The sequence below is a fragment of the Pogoniulus pusillus genome, chromosome 7 (assembly GCF_015220805.1).
Source record: "Pogoniulus pusillus isolate bPogPus1 chromosome 7, bPogPus1.pri, whole genome shotgun sequence".
Classification (NCBI taxonomy): domain Eukaryota; kingdom Metazoa; phylum Chordata; class Aves; order Piciformes; family Lybiidae; genus Pogoniulus; species Pogoniulus pusillus.
Window position 1 is genome coordinate 28,119,048 of NC_087270.1, and position 16,949 is coordinate 28,135,996.

Consider the following 16,949-nt stretch of genomic DNA (forward strand, 5'->3'; position numbering starts at 1 on the left):
GCCTGGAGAAGAGGAGGCTCAGGGGTGACCTTATTGCTGTCTACAACTACCTGAGGGGTGGTTGTATCCAGGAGGAGGTTGCTCTCTTCTCTCAGGTGGCCAGCACCAGAACAAGAGGACACAGCTTCAAGCTACGCCAGGGGAAATTTAGGCTGGAGGTGAGGAGAAAGTTCTTCACTGAGAGAGTCATTGGACACTGGAATGGGCTGCCTGGGGAGGTGGTGGAGTCGCCATCCCTGGGGCTGTTCAAGGCAGGATTGGACGTGGCACTTGGTGCCATGGTCTAGCCTTGAGCTCTGTGGTAAAGGGTTGGACTTGATGATCTATGAGGTCTCTTCCAACCTTGGCGATACTGTGATATTACCAAGTCACCGCCTAGCATTCTTCTTTGGGTAACTCTGAGCAAGTTACATATTTGACCTTGTAGCCATTTCAAGCACTTTGAATTTTCACACCTTTGGCAGCTCTCTAAGCACCATGTTTAAACATCCTATCCCATGTATGCACTTCAAAAACCACACGATGATCAGACTGCTCCGCACTACGAAGTGTCGCTGTGGCAATACAACTGAGGAGGCCTCAGAGACTTTTAAGTTAGGCCTGATGCAATAGGCAGGACCAAAGTTATATTTGGAATAGTCCTGCATCACATTTAGACGATTTGTTCACTTAAATGTGACATCCCAAGGAAAAAGGCCTCTGTCTATTCCATGAAGTGTTCACATGTCTGTCCCTGTGACGTGCATGGACTTTTTGCCCAGTTCTCTTCCTCCACAGGGACTGGAGTTAACATCTTGTAAATTCTTCCTACTTGTGCAGTTTCATCATCCTTCCACCTCATCTGCACCCCGATCTCCTCTGTCATCCTTTGGACTCAGATGGGCTAGTTTCTCTTTCCTTCGAAGTCCTTTCCTCGAATTATGGGTTTAATCCTGTTTGTCTCGTTGTGCAAGAGTCCCTGTACTCCATTTCTGCACTGCTAAGAGGTCAGTTACGGGCAGCAGCCTAAGGCCACAGCACTCCAATCGCTCACTTTAAGCAATGCAAAGCAAATTTCACTTCTCCCGGATTTAAAGCGAGCACACAATTCATTTTAATTTCCACACTCGAACTATTTTAATGGCCAGCACTCGGAGGCGTCACTCGGTGTGGGAGCTCCCAGGCGCCCCGCAGAGGACGCAGCCCGCCCGCTCCAGGGGCGGCAGCAGCCAGCGGGAGCGCAGGGGGAAAGGGGCGCCGGGGGCGCGCTGGAACAGACGTCACGGGCCCCACTGCCTGCTGGGAGTTGTGGTTTCACCGCCCGCCGCTGCCAGGCGCCGCCTGCTGAGCCCTGTCGCTCGGTCGTGCCCGGCTAGAGCGCCGCTGCCGGACGCCGGGACAGTGCTGCCGCCCGCCCGCTGCGGTCGGGAGGTGCCGGCCTGCGCACGGCCAGCCGGGCGGGGAGGCGGGGCCGGGGCGGGCGGGGGCCGGGAGGTGCCTGCTGCGGGCAAGTATCGTATGGCTGTAAGGACGCTATCGTGGGACTGAGCCGGCGGGCGGGTGAGGCTGCTGGCCGCAGCGGGGAGGGGAAAGAGCGGACGGGCTGTGGCGGGAGGTGGGGAGTGTCGGTGCCGGCGGGCCTGTGCAGGAAGAGGCCGGTCGCGGGTGCGAGTGGGTGGCGACGCGGAGGAAGTGGCACGGGCAGGCGTGTTTTGGCGCTCGCTTGCTCCTTTCTGTGGCCGCCCGCTGCCTTGCCGCCGCGGCGGCTACTGCAGGATCCCCGCAGCGTCCCCGCCGGCTGCTCAGGGCGACCGAGGGCAGACGCCGTGTTTTACCAGGCGTGTCGGTCTGCCCGCAGGCCTGTGACACCAGCCTCGCGGGATCGCGGCCTTCACCCGGGCGGGTTGGGGTGCAAGGACATGAGGCGAGGCCCGGGGCGGCTGCAGAGGGGGTTGCCTGCCGGATTGGCGGGCGCCTCGCTGATGGTGTAATGCCTCAGTACCCTTGAGTGCCATGGCCCGCACTAGTGGTTGTTAGTCCAGCTTTGGGTTTGGGCACGATTGTCAGGGTGCAATGGCCAGTTGGTGTCTTGCTGTATTTGTCTTATCAGGTCTGCTGGGAATAGTGTGCACCGTCTCCTGTATCACAGGAGGCTTTCCACATGGCCCAGGAAGGTTAATATCGTAGCACATCTTAAGAGGCACGTTGGCATCTCCTTTGCCATTGGTAAGTGTTGCCCAGTAGTGTGTAACATTTCACGTTCCTCCAAGTGCTGATTGCTTAATGAGACTGAGATCAGTTATATTTGAGTTCAGAGTAGAACCAGGTAGATGGTGGAGAGGTTGATTGGGAAGTATCTCAAGTGCTGTATTACTGTGAGGCAAGATCCTGTCTACTTAAACTTATCCCTAACAGACGTTTACCTAATTGGGATTATGAAATTCATGAGATGCCTTATCTCCCTTTCCAAGGTAACCTGTTTCAATGCTTAGCTATCATTTATAGTTAGGATTTTTACTTAATAGCTGACCTAAATCTCCTTTGTTAAAATTAAGCTGATTATTTTCTTGCACTCTTCAGAGAAGACCTGTGTATGGCATTCATCTCAAAAACATTCCAGAATGATACTGTTTCATTTGTCAACATTCTCATGTCACTGAAATAATCAATGGCAAATTGGAGCCCTTTTTGCCGTACTGCATCTAGGGAATTACTCTGAAGACAGACCCTTGGGTTTAAATTTGTGATTTTTGTTGACTAAGTGTGTTATTTTGTACTTCTTCTTAGTCTGAGAATAAGTTATCTTCACATCATAACGTTTTCTATCAGATTTTAGTCTTGGAAATCTGCTGTTCCAATCGCCTCCCAAGTTTTAGGGTCATTCACAACTAGTTAATTAAATACTAAGTACTGCCATAGCCTGCACATAATGACAAAGCCTTCCAATTTGGCTTTCTCAAATGTTTTCATCTTGCTTTTGTTTTTTATGTTCCCTACTAAAGCTGCAACTCATTCTGTGCTATGGCTTTGCAGTTGAGCCAAGTCCTACAGAGAATCTTGTGAGGAAACCATCATAGAATCAACCAGGTTGGAAGAGACCTCCAAGATCATGCAGTCCAACCTATCCCCCAGTCAACTAGACCATGGCACTAAGTGCCTCATCCAGGCTTTTCTTGAACAGCTCCAGGGATGGTGCCTCCAACACCTCCCTGGGCAGCCCATTCCAATGGCAAATCACTCTCTCTGGGAAGAACTTCCTTCAAATTGGTTCCTGTGGCCACAGCTCAACAACTAGAAATTTGTGTAAAATCTTGTGAACCATTCTAAAGATGTGGTGTCTTGTGTATGCCTTCTGGGTGTTCTCATGTACTAGAATGTTTTGGTGAGAAGAATTAGATAACTGGCTGTGGAAGGATAACAGTGGTGATGTCTGCTTCACTCATGGGCTTACTGAGAGATACAAAAATAAGAATTTTCTCACTAAAACACTCTAGCTAGGCTCAAACTAGCACATCCAGACACCTGATTACAGATCATGGAGAATAATTGTTGCTGGCGGTTTCCCATTCCCCCTGTTGAAGGTGTTAGGCTATGCAGAGAGAACTGAAAAGGCTTCTTTTGAGGAATGAGGCAATTCATGTAATTTTTTTTTTAACCAATGGAATGAAAGTTTTCTGGTTTATTTCCTATCCTGTAAAATAGTAATTTCTACTTTGCAAGGCACTATGAAAATAAGTATTGCTAAAACAACAGCCAAATGATAAAAGATGTCCCCAGAGTAACTGCAGGCATTAAAAACGCATGCATAGTTTTTGCACGGATATTTAAGTGTGTGAAGATACTACTCTGCAGGCATAGCCAGCTGCCTACTGCTGTCATCCCTTCTACTCAGCCAACACTAGTGAGCTACAAAGTGGTTTGTGAACTTTGACAAAAAAGGCATTGAATCTCTTAGGAAAAAAACAAATCACTGTATTAGGGGATGTTGAAGACTGAGAGTCATTTCTATGCTATTACAGTGTGGTAGATGGGCCTGTCGCCCTCCTGTGTTCTAAGTTATTTTAAATCCTGTTATCACTGATTTCCTCAGAAAAAAATCTGCTTTGATCCTAACTTTCTTCAAAATTGCATTTGCTTTTTAGAGCTTTCTGGGATAACCATACAAATGCCTTGTTCTTATCCACTTAATACAGATTTATAGATAATACATTAATGCCTGGCTGTACTTTTAAGGGATTACTTTTTCTGATCACAAGTAGTCCGTGAAGCTGAGTGAGAGGTGATATTCTGAAAAGTTTTAATACTGAAGTGATTAGAAAAATATCCTGAGAAGCAGCAACCTGTTGATTAGGACAAAAGGGCTGGTCTTGTGATGAAAAAGTAACAGGCTAAGCCTATGTAAACAGCAAAGTTTATGTTTTCTTAAAGTACATTTCATAATGAAAGCATCATTATGTACCTCTGGACATAATGTGGGGAAGGGAAACCAAGCCCATTGTGACAATAACATGTCTTGCACTGCACAGGAGGAACAACTCAAGTTTTGGAATTAGGCAGCAGCTTGCTCAGCAGCAGTTTGTGAACTTTGTGAAAATGGGAGTATCAATGGAAATCCTCCTACCATGTTTCTAACACTGAACTGACACTGGTGTATATACATACACATAAATAAAGATACCAAGAGATCTCTTCTTACCTCTCTGTTGATTGGCTAAACTGCCTCCTTCTGTGCAATGTGAACTGCAGCTTCATCTGAAGAAGTGCATTAGGAATGGACAAGAACATGCTGGTAATACTTGAAGAAGTTCAATAGAAGAGCAAACAAGGGAAAAAGAAAAGGGTGAGACACTAAAATATAACTTGGGCCCACACATATATATGACTGCTGCATGAGTCACTCCTGCTGCATCTCCCGCTGGAGCACTGAGCTGGGGGAAGCTGCGAGCTGAGGCACAGATGCAGGTTGCTGCTACTCTGTGAAAGACTTCTAGCTGATGTACCTTATGTGTCAATACTGACTTCATTGGAAGGGAGAGTCCAGCATTGCCAGGGCCATAAGATAAATAATTGTATAGATACTGTCCTCTATCCTCTACAATAAGCTTTTTATTTTCTTTTCATTCTTACTTGTTTAGATGCTTCATGTCATGGAGCTGGGAAAGGCGAAGCTTCTGAGAACTGGCCTTAATGCCCTGTACCAAGCAATTCACCCTGTGCATGGTATTGCCTGGACAGATGGGAAACAGGTGATACTAACTTCTTTACATCTTCACAATGGAGAACCAAAATTTGGTGATTCGAGTGTTGTTGGTCAGTTTGAACATGTGCATGGACTCTACTGGGGCCCCTGTCCCCCTGATGCCCCAGCTCTGCTCGCTGTTCAACATAAAAAGCATATCACCGTTTGGGAGCTCTGCTTTAATGTCACAGAAAGAAATAAACTCTTAGTGTCTCAGATATGTGACATCAGTGAGCCGTTTCCTATACTCCCCCAAGGCTGCGTGTGGCATCCGAAGAAGGAGATTTTGGCTGTGCTGACTACACGGGATGCCTCTGTCTTACACTCTGTGCATCTCAACAACTCCAGAATTAAAGCAGATATTAAAGGCAGTGGTCTGATCCACTGTGCGTGTTGGACCAAGGAAGGCAATCGCTTAGTAGTGGGAGTAGGCAGTGCCCTTCATTCCTACATTTGGGATGATGCTCAGAAAACACTCAACGCTTGTTCTTTTTGCCCTATCTTTGATGTGGGAGGCTACATCTGTGCTGTGGAAGCTACTCTGAATTTCCAAGTTGCTGTTGCCACTGAGCTTCCTCTAGACAAGATCTGTGGCTTAAATGCTGGTGTTGCATTTGAAGTTCCAGCGAGCATTGAGACAGAGTCCTGCCCCTCACAGTCCAGCTTAGGTGGTGAGGAGGAGTATTCCCTGGATGGGAGGAAAAAGTCACTGGACTCTGAGAAGCCCTTGCCTGCTGCTTCATCTCCTGTGGATCTAACTCACATACTTTCTAGCAAGCAGGGTACTGATTCCAGTCCTCTCTTTCATCTGAGACCCAAGGACTACCTAACAGGAAGTGGCCAAGATTCTTCACATCTCATCTTGGTGACTTTTGAAAGAAAGGTTACCTCTACCAAAAAGGGTAGCATCCCAGGCATTTTGGTTCCTGATATAATGGCTTTTGACCCTAAAACTCAAACTGTGTCAATTGCCTCCAATACTTGTAATATTATTTTAGTCTATTCACTGACTTCATCCAATTTACCCAATATTCAACAAATTCAGCTAGGGAAAAATGAGAAACCAAAGGGTTTGTGCTTCTTGACCAATAAATTGTTGCTGATACTGGTTGGAAGACAAAAATTCACTGACCCTGCATTTCTTCCCTCTTCAAGATCAGACAAGTACATGGTCCGACTGATGATTAAAGAACTGATATTTGAAATGGGTCCTTCAACATCTGCACCAGTTAATGGGAGCTCAAATTCGAACCTTTCAAACCTAACTCACGATCTCTCAGCAGATGTTCACCCTCTCAGCTGTGGACTCTTGATACCAGATCATGCTGCCATTCAGTTCCCTACCTGCAGAAGGAAACTCATAGAAGAAATCAAGAGTCCTGTTAATGACCAGAGCTTCTCATTGAACACAAATGACCTCAAAGATAAAAAGATTCCCATGATTTTTCCTCCAGCTGTTGAGTCTCTAGATGCTGAACCAATTAATCGGACTGCGGCACTGTCTGCCACGTCACTGGCATTTTCTAACAAGCCAACATCTCCAAAAAGACAGGCAGATGCAGCTTCCAAAATACCAAATTCTTATAAGAATAACCTCTTCAGCGAAAAGGAGGCAAGCTACTTTCTGAAAAACATAGAAAAACTGTCTGGTAACTTCACTGAGCTACAGCATCGCCTGTCTGAATTAACTGAGCTGCTCAAATCTGGGAAGAGAAATCTTTCAGTGTACCCTTCTTCTCAGGAGCCCTCTTTTATTAACATCACTTGCCAGGTAATTTTAGTATGGGAAGCCTTAATGATAAAACCCGCTCATAGATGTATGTTCTGTGTAGGGATTTAAAGCATGAGCTTTTGTCTGTCAGAATATGCTTAGGAAGGATGACATCACATGAAAATTTATGCAGATTTAGTAGATGTGATCTTGCTCCATGAAGGTAAACCCAGCAGGAGTGTTATTTAGATTTTCTTAGGCTTTACATAAGCTTGACTTGTTCTTGTCCTTGTTCCCTACTCTTTTTTAAATTGCTTCTCTGTCCTTTTTTACAGTTCTTTTGAAACTCCATACTTTTATTTCTCTCTGATGTGAGATAGAATGAAGAATTTCAGTTGATCTTTTAAACTGAACTCTCCTATCTGTTAACTATTACTATTTCAGAGGGACGCTGTAGTGTAAGTTTCCTTCTTGGCACAGCTGTCTGCACCAGTAGTAAAAGCAGAGCGTTTCTGTTAAAAGGACCGTTATCACGGTCAGTAGTGTTAGATAGCCCCACCTGCAGAGCAGGGGGAGGAAATACTACAAACACCATTACTTTGCAGGTGTTCAGTGTTTTTGAAGTGATGTAGTATACTAAGAAACGTGCAGCCTCTGACCTCACTTCACACTGGGTTGAGCTGTCTGACTCAAGCAGGTGTTAATTCTACACAGAGGCTAGTGGATTCCAGAGGGCCCATGCCTGTTCAGTTGCAGAAATTAGACTTGTGTGAAGTTCTAAGAAAATAATGTTTCTCCGTGGCAGTTCTGAAGCTTTCTGTTTGAAAATTTAGACAAGTGAACACTTCCATGTATAGAAATTGGTATATCCATCTCCTGTCTTTCTGCGAGGACAAAAGAGACTGGAACAATGAAAATGCTTTGACACTGAGACATTGCTAAGCAGTAGCAGTAGTAGATCGGAGAAGGAAAGAGATGATTAGGGACACAATGGATAATTCTATTAACATAGCTTCAAAATGGATTTAAAAACAAATTGCACGTGGAAGACTCCTTGGCTCAAAGACAGCACTTCCAAATCTCATGCTAGAAAGTGTAAGTTACACGATTGTCAAAGCATGGCACAAATCTAGGTCTCTTCTAGAATTCAGATTGATAAACTCTACTCATTTTTCTAACTAATTTAAGCTGCCATTGTCCTTTCACTGTGGTCTTATTCTTCAGCTTTGTTGTAAAATTTATTCTAAGTTCTTGTAGCATTGAACTCTTAGGTCCTAGACCATATTCCCTCACTCTCTTCACTGTTCAGTTCACTGCATTTAACTGCAATAACTCTAATTTTTCTCTCTCTCTCATAAGTCATGATTATATATGAGGCATTACTCTGAGGAGTGACATTTTCCCTCTAATGTCTCATTCATCTGAAGTGTTTGCTTAGAAGCCTACTTCATTTTTTGTTAAAGTTTTATATTCAGGCCTCTCTTTACATGTGAATCTGAGTTAGGTATCAGCTCATCTTGGTGTTCCAAGAGCAGGAGTAGCTTCACTTGTATGGAGTGCATTTCAAATTACAGTAATGCTACAGTTTTACCTATGTGCTTTGATCACTAATGTTTTGTGGCAGGAAAAACGTATGACTTCTGAATTACAAACAACATTGAAAAGTCTGGCAGAAAATGCTGTGTTCTGACTTCAGTCAGAGTATGTTCAGTTCAGAAATTGTTAAAAGGTGAACAGGGATTCTCACCTCATGAGCTGAGCCATGATCATTTCTCTGCTGCCCAAGTTATTTGTGGTATTTTACAAAATGATGAGGAAACACAAAACCTCCCAAAGAAGCACTTGTCTTTGAGAGGGCAGATATTTCTACAGTGCAGGAGGCAAAGATCATATGTGCATCTCCAACCTGCCTCTACTGTATGCCTTTCTTGCACATGGATGGGTCTGTCCACTGCATAGGAAGGGAGTCAGAATTCACTTTATCTTGGTTTTGTCGTGACCCAGGGATGTAAATCGTGTTTTCCCTGGGAGGTGACATGGTTAGGTGAATTTGATCCTATGCAACAAGAATTTGTAGTTTTGGCAACCTTTTGCACTTCTGGAAAATGCTTTTGCACTACCCTCTGGGGGATGTTCTTTGAAGACACTTTTTGGATTTTAAGACCTGAGGCGGTGATGGTCAGAGGTGAGACAAACGAGCCCTTCTGATCCAATATCTGTTCCTCATCCCAAACATTTATGGGTAAGCGTTCTCACCTTTTAACTCATGGATCAGAGAGAGGGGAGAATGGAAAACCTGCAGCTTTACACACTCCTCAGGAAAATGTCCCTCACAGGATGAGAATCAATATTGTGTTGTGGATGAAGGTCATGATTTCTGTAGCAGCAGTGTATGACTTCCTCTCCTGTTGTTCAGACACATGCTGAACTAGTGCAGTTACTTGTTTGTATCACCCACAGATTATGTTTGAGAACTGGGGCTTGAAAACATAAATCTTGCAGATGGGCCTGAATGAATGTAGCATTTGACTTCTGCAGATGTAGTTGAAGGAACGTCTGTGATCTCTTTTTGAGATATACATCAGGGGTCTAATGTGTTTTTCCTTGAATTTTCAGAAGCAGCTTTCCAGAAGTGATTCAGATGAAAGAAGAGCTGTTATGCTTTGTGGTGGTAAACTCCATCTAAATACAATCCAGCAGATATTCAATCTCTCTCTTGTAGAAATGCAGCATGGTATGTTGTAATTACCTAACATACATGTGACATTCTCAGTGAGCAGCAGCAATGTGCCTAAGCAAAGCAACTAGGAATAAACATTGAAATACTAATAATGCTAATAATACTAATTATCTAACATACATGTGACATTCTCAGTGAGCAGCAGCAATGTGCCTAAGCAAAGCAACTAGGAATAAACATTGAAATACTTATAATGCTAATAATACTAATTATCTAACATACATGTGACATTCTCAGTGAGCAGCAGCAATGTGCCTAAGCAAAGCAACTAGGAATAAACATTGAAATACTAATAATGCCAATAATACTAATTATCTAACATACATGTGACATTCTCAGTGAGCAGCAGCAATGTGCCTAAGCAAAGCAACTAGGAATAAACATTGAAATACTAATAATGCTAATAATACTAATTATCTAACATACATGTGACATTCTCAGTGAGCAGCAGCAATGTGCCTAAGCAAAGCAACTAGGAATAAACATTGAAATACTACTAATAATTTTTTACTAACTTTGTTTAAAACATAAAGGTTCTTCTCTGGACTTTTAGTGATAAGAATTTTCACATTCTTAAAAAAACCCAACCTGAAGTAAATGAGTGAATGTCTACATATTGATAGTCCCTGTCAAGTAGCTGGAAATACAGGAAAGTTACCATCATCCAGTGGTTTTATTTGCTTTCATCTGTTCTAAATAGTTTGAGTTGACTAGGGGTTTTGGAGTACAGCTCTCTCTGTTTTACTCTGTAGGTCCAGCATCTTTTAAGAAATTATAGACCAATTTGGGTTGGAAGAGACCTTAAAGATTGCCTAGTTCCAATTCTCCTGCCATGGGGGAGCTAGACCAAGCTCCTCAAGGCTCCATCCAACATGGCTTTAAACATTCCCAGGCTTGTGCCCTCCAGAACTTCTCTAGGCACCTGTTCCAGTGCCTCACCACCCTCATAGTCAAGAATTTCCTCTTAATGTCACATCTCAATCTGGCTTCTTCCAGCTTGAAGCCATTACTCCTTGTCTTATCACTACATACCTTTGTAAAAAGTCCCTCTTGAGCTATCCTGTAGGCCTCCTTCAGATATGCAAAGGCTGCTGTAAAGTTTCCCTGCAGGTTTCTTCAGGCTGACCAACCACCACTCTCTCAGCCCATCTTCATGGCAAAGGTACTCCATCCCTCTGATCATTTTTGTTACCCTGCCTCTGGACCTGCTCTGACAATTCCTTCTTGTGCTGAGGGCTCCAGAGCTGGGCTCTGGGAAAGTTCTCAGAAGAGCAGAGGAGAGGGGAAGAATTCCCTCTCTCAGCCTGCTGGCCATGTTTCTTTCAGTGCAGCCCAGGATTTGGTTGGCCTTTTGGGCTTCAAATGCATACTACAGGGTCATGTTGAGATTCTCATCAACCAGCACACTCAAGCCCTCCTCAGGCTGCTTGTTACCTGTTCTCCTCCCAGACTGTATTTGTGCTTGGGATTGCCCCGACCCAGGTGCTACACATTGCACTTGGCTTTGTTGAACTTGATGAGGTTGGCATTGGCTCCATCTCAGTTCCTTATAAATGTTTTAAGTTTTTAAAAATACCTTACATTTTATAGAAACCTTTTCTAAATTTTCTTGTGTAGTTTATAAAAATGTTGGAGTTTTTTATGAACACAAAAGTAGGTCTATAAATTTTAGCAGTGCATTACACTTCAGTTTATGCTGCAAAGAAAACCTTTTGTGTTTGTGTGGTCTTCTCTTGCTTTTGCTCAGAGCTATCCCATGCACATGCTGTATGCCTATGGATGTGTCAATCCCAAGAGTCTTACTTTTGGCAAAAGTAGAAACCACACTTTTAGGATATGATCTCTTTGTACTACATTTGAGTGTCAGCATTTAGCCCCTGTCTGCAGCTAAACTACAGCAGCTGCTCTATGACTTGATGAGCCCTCCTCAGCAGATAAGTGGGATTAGGAAAAGGAGAAAAAAACTGTAGATTGAAATAAAAATGGTTTTAATGAAGTAGCTGAACTGATACCAATGTCAATACAAAGTTCTGCCCAGCCCAGCAAAATTACAGCAGTCACACAAAACAGGAAAGCAGTCCTTGAGAAGAAAGGGGAGCAGAGTCAGGAAGTGTTCAAGCAGAAAACTCAGGGAGGAACCCTCCATCTTAGCAAACTTACAATCATAGAATCAATCAGGTTGGAAGAGACCTCCAAGATCATCCAGTCCAACCTAGCACCCAGCCCTAGCCAGTCAACCAGACCATGGCACTAAGTGCCTCAGCCAGGCTTTTCTTGAACGCCTCCAGGGACTGTGCCTCCACCACCTCCCTGGGCAGCCCATTCCAATGCCAATCACTCTCTCTGGCAACAACTTCCTCCTAACATCCAGCCTGTACTTCTCCCAGCACAGCTTAAGACTGTGTCCCCTTGTTCTGTTGCTGATTGCCTGGGAGAAGAGACCAACCCCCACCTGTCTACAACCTCCCTTCAGGTAGTTGTAGACAGCAATGAGGTCACTCCTGAGCCTCCTCCAGGCTAAACAACCTCAGTTCCCTCAGCTTCTCCTTATAGGGTTTGTGTTCCAGGTCCTTCACCAGCCTCGTTACCCTTCTCTGAACACGTTCCAGCACCTCAACATCTCTCTTGAATTGAGGAGCCCAGAACTGGACACAGGACTCAAAGTGTGGCCTGACCAGTGCTGAGTACAAGGGAAGAATAACTTCCCTCATCCTTGCCCTTTTATAGTGAGGGTGACATTTATGCTATGGGATACACCTGTGTGCTAGCTTGGGTCAGCTGCCCGTGCTGACTCCAAAATGCTAACAGCCTGCAGCCCAAGGCTAGCCTATGGTTCTGTTCTTTACATTGTGCAAGTTTTATTTTTCTTTAAGTAGCTGTTGGAATATGTTTAGTATTCCAATACCTAGATAAATCTGTAATCAGGTCATTCACTAGCACTTGGATCTTGAAAAGGTTCTTACTACTACTTTATCTTAGTTTAGCAATTTTCCTGTTGCAGAGTCAGTTACAGTGTGGCACAACCCAGGAATCAGTGATAACAGCAGGCAGTTTTGTAGGTAATGTTCTCTTAATTCTTCAGGCTGGAAATTTGTTTTGAGCTCTAAGGCTTGAGCAGCTTCTGTTCCCATTGCCTTTGTTGGTTTTGACTTCTCATTTTTTTGTGTAGAAATGTGAATTTTACAGAATTGGTTGTCTGAGAGTCCACAGCATCATGCCTGCAACTAGCCTCACCAGATATATTTTTAAACAGTGTTACAGGAGGCTTCTTTATTCATTTTACAAATACTATTAGATAAGTGCAAAATGTAGGAATGTTACTTTCAAATTCCCAAATTGCATTGATTTTCAGTTTTGGTCCAAATGAGACATTAAGCCTAAAGATTAAAGGGTTCCCTGCTTTTAAGCTGCAATCTTCTCATGACCTTACTTCTGACATGAAGTTACATAATGTAATTTACAAGCAGCTGGAAATGTTTCTCTGAATTCTTTCATCCCTCACAAGCTCTGTTTGATTTGTTCATCAACTTAACAGATACAAGTATGAACATATTCTGGTTTATGAGGTGGTAGAAGTCAGAGTTTCAGTAAACTATTTTACATTCTACAAAGAATGCTAATGGTGAAGTCAGATAGCAAAGGGACAGGATGCATGGGGTTTGTGAAGCATAGTACCATATTTCTTCCTTGTGTTTGTTCAGTTTATTACATTGAAATTACATACTAGAAGCAGTTGCTAAATTGGTTGTATTATATCAACTTGCATTTAGCAAATTTCTGCTTTTTACAGCGTCTGCACACAGCATAAGCTGTGAATAAGCTTTTGAGTACCTAATTAAAAGGAAGTCTGAATGCTTATGACTCGGGTTCAAAGTTTCAAAGCCAGTCTAGGTGGGGCCTTGGGCAACCTGGTCTAGTAGGAGATGTCCCTGCCCACTCCAGGAGAGTTGGAAGTAGATGATGATGAAGGTCCTTTCCAACCTAAACCATTCTGTGATTCATTCCTCTTTGTATTTGAAGTGTACATTTATTGCAGGCTCTCCTAGTGGCACAATGGGTCCAAAAGCTGTTTTGTGTAGTTGCTAACTGTCCTCTATTCTGAGATCATACAACATGCATCTTCCTATACTTTTTTTTTCTCTTGTAGAAAAAACTGTAAATGTACAGGAGCATTTAATCTTAATTTTGGAAGAAATGTTCTGTACCTTAAAGATACCTATTTACAGGACAACTTAGACTTTACATGTTTTCACAGGTTCATCCTGGATTGTTCTCACAGCAGACAGCGAGGGCTTTGTTCCATTAACATTTACATCCTCGCAGGAGATAGTCATAAGAGATGCCACTATAAAAGGCTACAGTGCTCATTCTTCCAAAACTTTGGATATCATCAGTTCTACAGAAGGGTGCTGACCTGCTTCTGCTGAAAGGCTGAATATCAGAAGCTCTTTGGAAGTCCTTGCAGTCTGCTCTTCCACGGCTTAGGACGGCAGCAGTCCTTCAGAACAGCCCGGCAGCAACATGAATTTTGACTGTGACTTTGTAATGCCTGTCTTAAGATGGGAGACTTCTGCTGTATAGGACTGCACATTCTAAACAGCAGTCTGGCTCAACTCACTGTTGGGTCTCTGTTCATTTTTGTTACATATTGCTGTAAATTATTTGATCACTGAAACCATTAACTTTTTTTTTTCTACTTTGCAATGTTTTTCTTAAATATGCCTCTTGCAGTGGAGACTGGATCTTTGTATCAGTGGATGGAAACATCTGCTCCTACAGGCTTCTGAGCTAAAGTTTCCATCTTGGGCTTTAACGTATTGGTGGGTTTAGATGACAGTAAACTCGCATAATAAAGAAACCCTTGAGAACACTCCACTGTCCCCTCACTTCTGTCAGTGCCTGAAATACTGCACTGGTGTCTTGAAATAGCACCTGACAAAGTGCATGTGATTTTGCACTAGTGTTACTCAGGGTGTAAGCACCAGTTGAGGTATGTGGAGTTTAGCACAAAGTATAACCATGTGGAATATGTATACTGTGTAGAAGCCAGACCTGTTTCCCCTCCTGTGCATCCCTGTCTGGATTTGTGGAAGTGGGTGTAATCTGGTGAGTTGAGCCCAGCTGACAGCTGAGCTACCACTCAGCTGCTCATTCAATGTCCTCTGCAGGGCAGGGGAGAGAATCATAGAATCAGCAGGTTGGAAGAGACCTCCAAGATCATCCAGATCTGTCCCCCAGCCCTAGCCAGTCAACTAGACCATGGCACTAAGTGCCTCATCCAGGCTTTTCTTGAACACCTCCAGGGACGGTGCCTCCACCATCTCCCTGGGCAGCCCATTCCAATGCCAATCACTCTCTCTGGGAAGAACTTCCCTCTAACATCCAGCCTATACTTCCCCTGGCACAACTTGAGACTGTATCCCCTTGTTGTGTTGGTGGTTGCCTGGCAGAAGAGGCCACCCCCCACCTGGCTTCAGGTAGTTGTAGACAGCAATGAGGTCACCCCTGAGCCTCCTCTTCTCCAGGCTAAACAAGTGGAAGAGCAAAAGAAAGACCAACTAGTGGGTTGAGATAAAGGTGATTTAATAGATAAAGCAGAAACTGTGTCTGTAAAGCAAAACAAGTGTATTCAGTACTTCTCATCAGCAGGCTTGTGGGAAAGAAAGGCTTCATCACAGGTAAGAGGCAATTGCTCTGAATATCCTCTCCCTTCTCATGACTTACTTTGCTGAGCACAATGCCATATGGTATGGGATACGGTTTTGATCAGTTGGGGGCAGCTGTCCTAGTAGCTGTGTCTTCTCCCAGCTTCTTGGACATCCCTAGCCTACTCACTGGTGGGACAAAGGAAGAAAAAGAAAGTCTTGAAGCTGTGTCCAAAGTGCTTAGCAATAGCCAAAACAGCGATGTGTTACCAACGCTGGTTTGGTCACAGATCCAAGACACCATACCTGCTGCTATGAAGAAACTAACCCCATCCCAGCCAGAGCCTGCACATTGGTACAGATACACAATTGCTTTAGTTACATTTGAATAACTGAACATTTGCTAGTTAGCATTTCTAAACACCTCTCCTTCGTGAAATCCTTCCCCGTGACTTTTGAAACAACACTGCTAACATTAACCTTCCCTTCAATGCATCTGTTTGAATTGTCAGAGCTAATACGTGCTAATGAGCAGAAGGGAAGTTCCAACAACCCATCATCTTGAGATCTTGCAATTTAAAAGGCTGACAGAAGAAAATGTTCTATGGCTTTCTGTAATAGAGGAGAGAAAATGCATAGGTGAAATTTAGAAAGCAGCACGAGTTTATGGATTACAGCTCTGAAGAAAAGACAGTAATCCAAGACTGGTACCCATAAAATTAAAGCATGATAACATTAAGCTGTTTATCAAGCTCTCACAGGGGCACTTAACTGCATGAGAAGGAATCAAGTGATGAGATTTTACAACAGGAACTGCTTTCTCAAGATTAATGTAATCTTTTTGTTGTGTATTTGGAAATTTAGGTACTGTCAAATCATCTAACCACAAAATATGATATGAAAGGCACAGCATTAATGAAAGCTGTAAGGAGCACTCACTGTTATGTGACACAACTAGAAGAGGAGAAAACCAGGTAAAATTGTTTGGCAGTTGTGGGCTTCATTCTGTAACTACTGTACTCCATTCCTGATTTGTTCCGTGAGATCTAAGGTCCTCTTTTATTACTTTGTTACTGCTCTAGAGAAATTTGGTTCTCTAGGGATCTGAGCAAACACCCAAGCAGGGGCCACAGACACACCTGTGTTCATCAGGTGCCATGACTTACTCGTCCAAAATTATGTCCATCTTCCATTAATTTCTGGATTAACTCAGATTGCACAGAAATAAGTCTCAGTCTTGGATTTATCATACATTTTCTTTTACTCAGGTCCACCCTGTAGGGTGGACAATACTCTCTGCTGGCAAGCAGAGAGAATGTGGGAGAGTCTGGAAAGAAAGGTGAAGGAAAAGAAAGATAGAATTCTGGTTCCCTTTCTGTGATTTCCTTGTGTGCTACACTTGACACTCATCTAATGGTTCTACTCATTTAAAGTAGGGCTATCAAGCATGTCCTAATTGTCTTGTTACTATCTGCAGACACCAAGCCTGCAATCAGTACTCACAGCAGCAGGACCAAAACACATTCCCTTCTGTGCTGTGGCATAGAGAAAGATGACATCCCAGCATGTTTTCTAACTGTGCCTTCTGTTAGGGTCCTTGTTTTTCCTGCTTGCACATCCAAAATACTTAATGTA

The 16,949-nt window shown here is 43.5% G+C and overlaps 1 protein-coding gene across 1 annotated transcript; it reads left to right on the forward strand.

The window, feature by feature from the left end:
• Window positions 1-1,453: 1,453 nt before the first annotated feature.
• Window positions 1,454-14,539, forward strand: LOC135176910 (WD repeat and coiled-coil-containing protein). The gene is made up of 5 exons (XM_064146361.1): window positions 1,454-1,539; window positions 2,090-2,205; window positions 5,115-6,989; window positions 9,546-9,663; window positions 13,925-14,539. Exons 3-5 carry the CDS (start codon window positions 5,115-5,117, stop codon window positions 14,080-14,082), a joined length of 2,151 nt encoding a protein of 716 aa, XP_064002431.1. The 5' UTR covers window positions 1,454-1,539; window positions 2,090-2,205; the 3' UTR covers window positions 14,083-14,539.
• The last annotated feature ends 2,410 nt before the right edge of the window (window positions 14,540-16,949 follow it).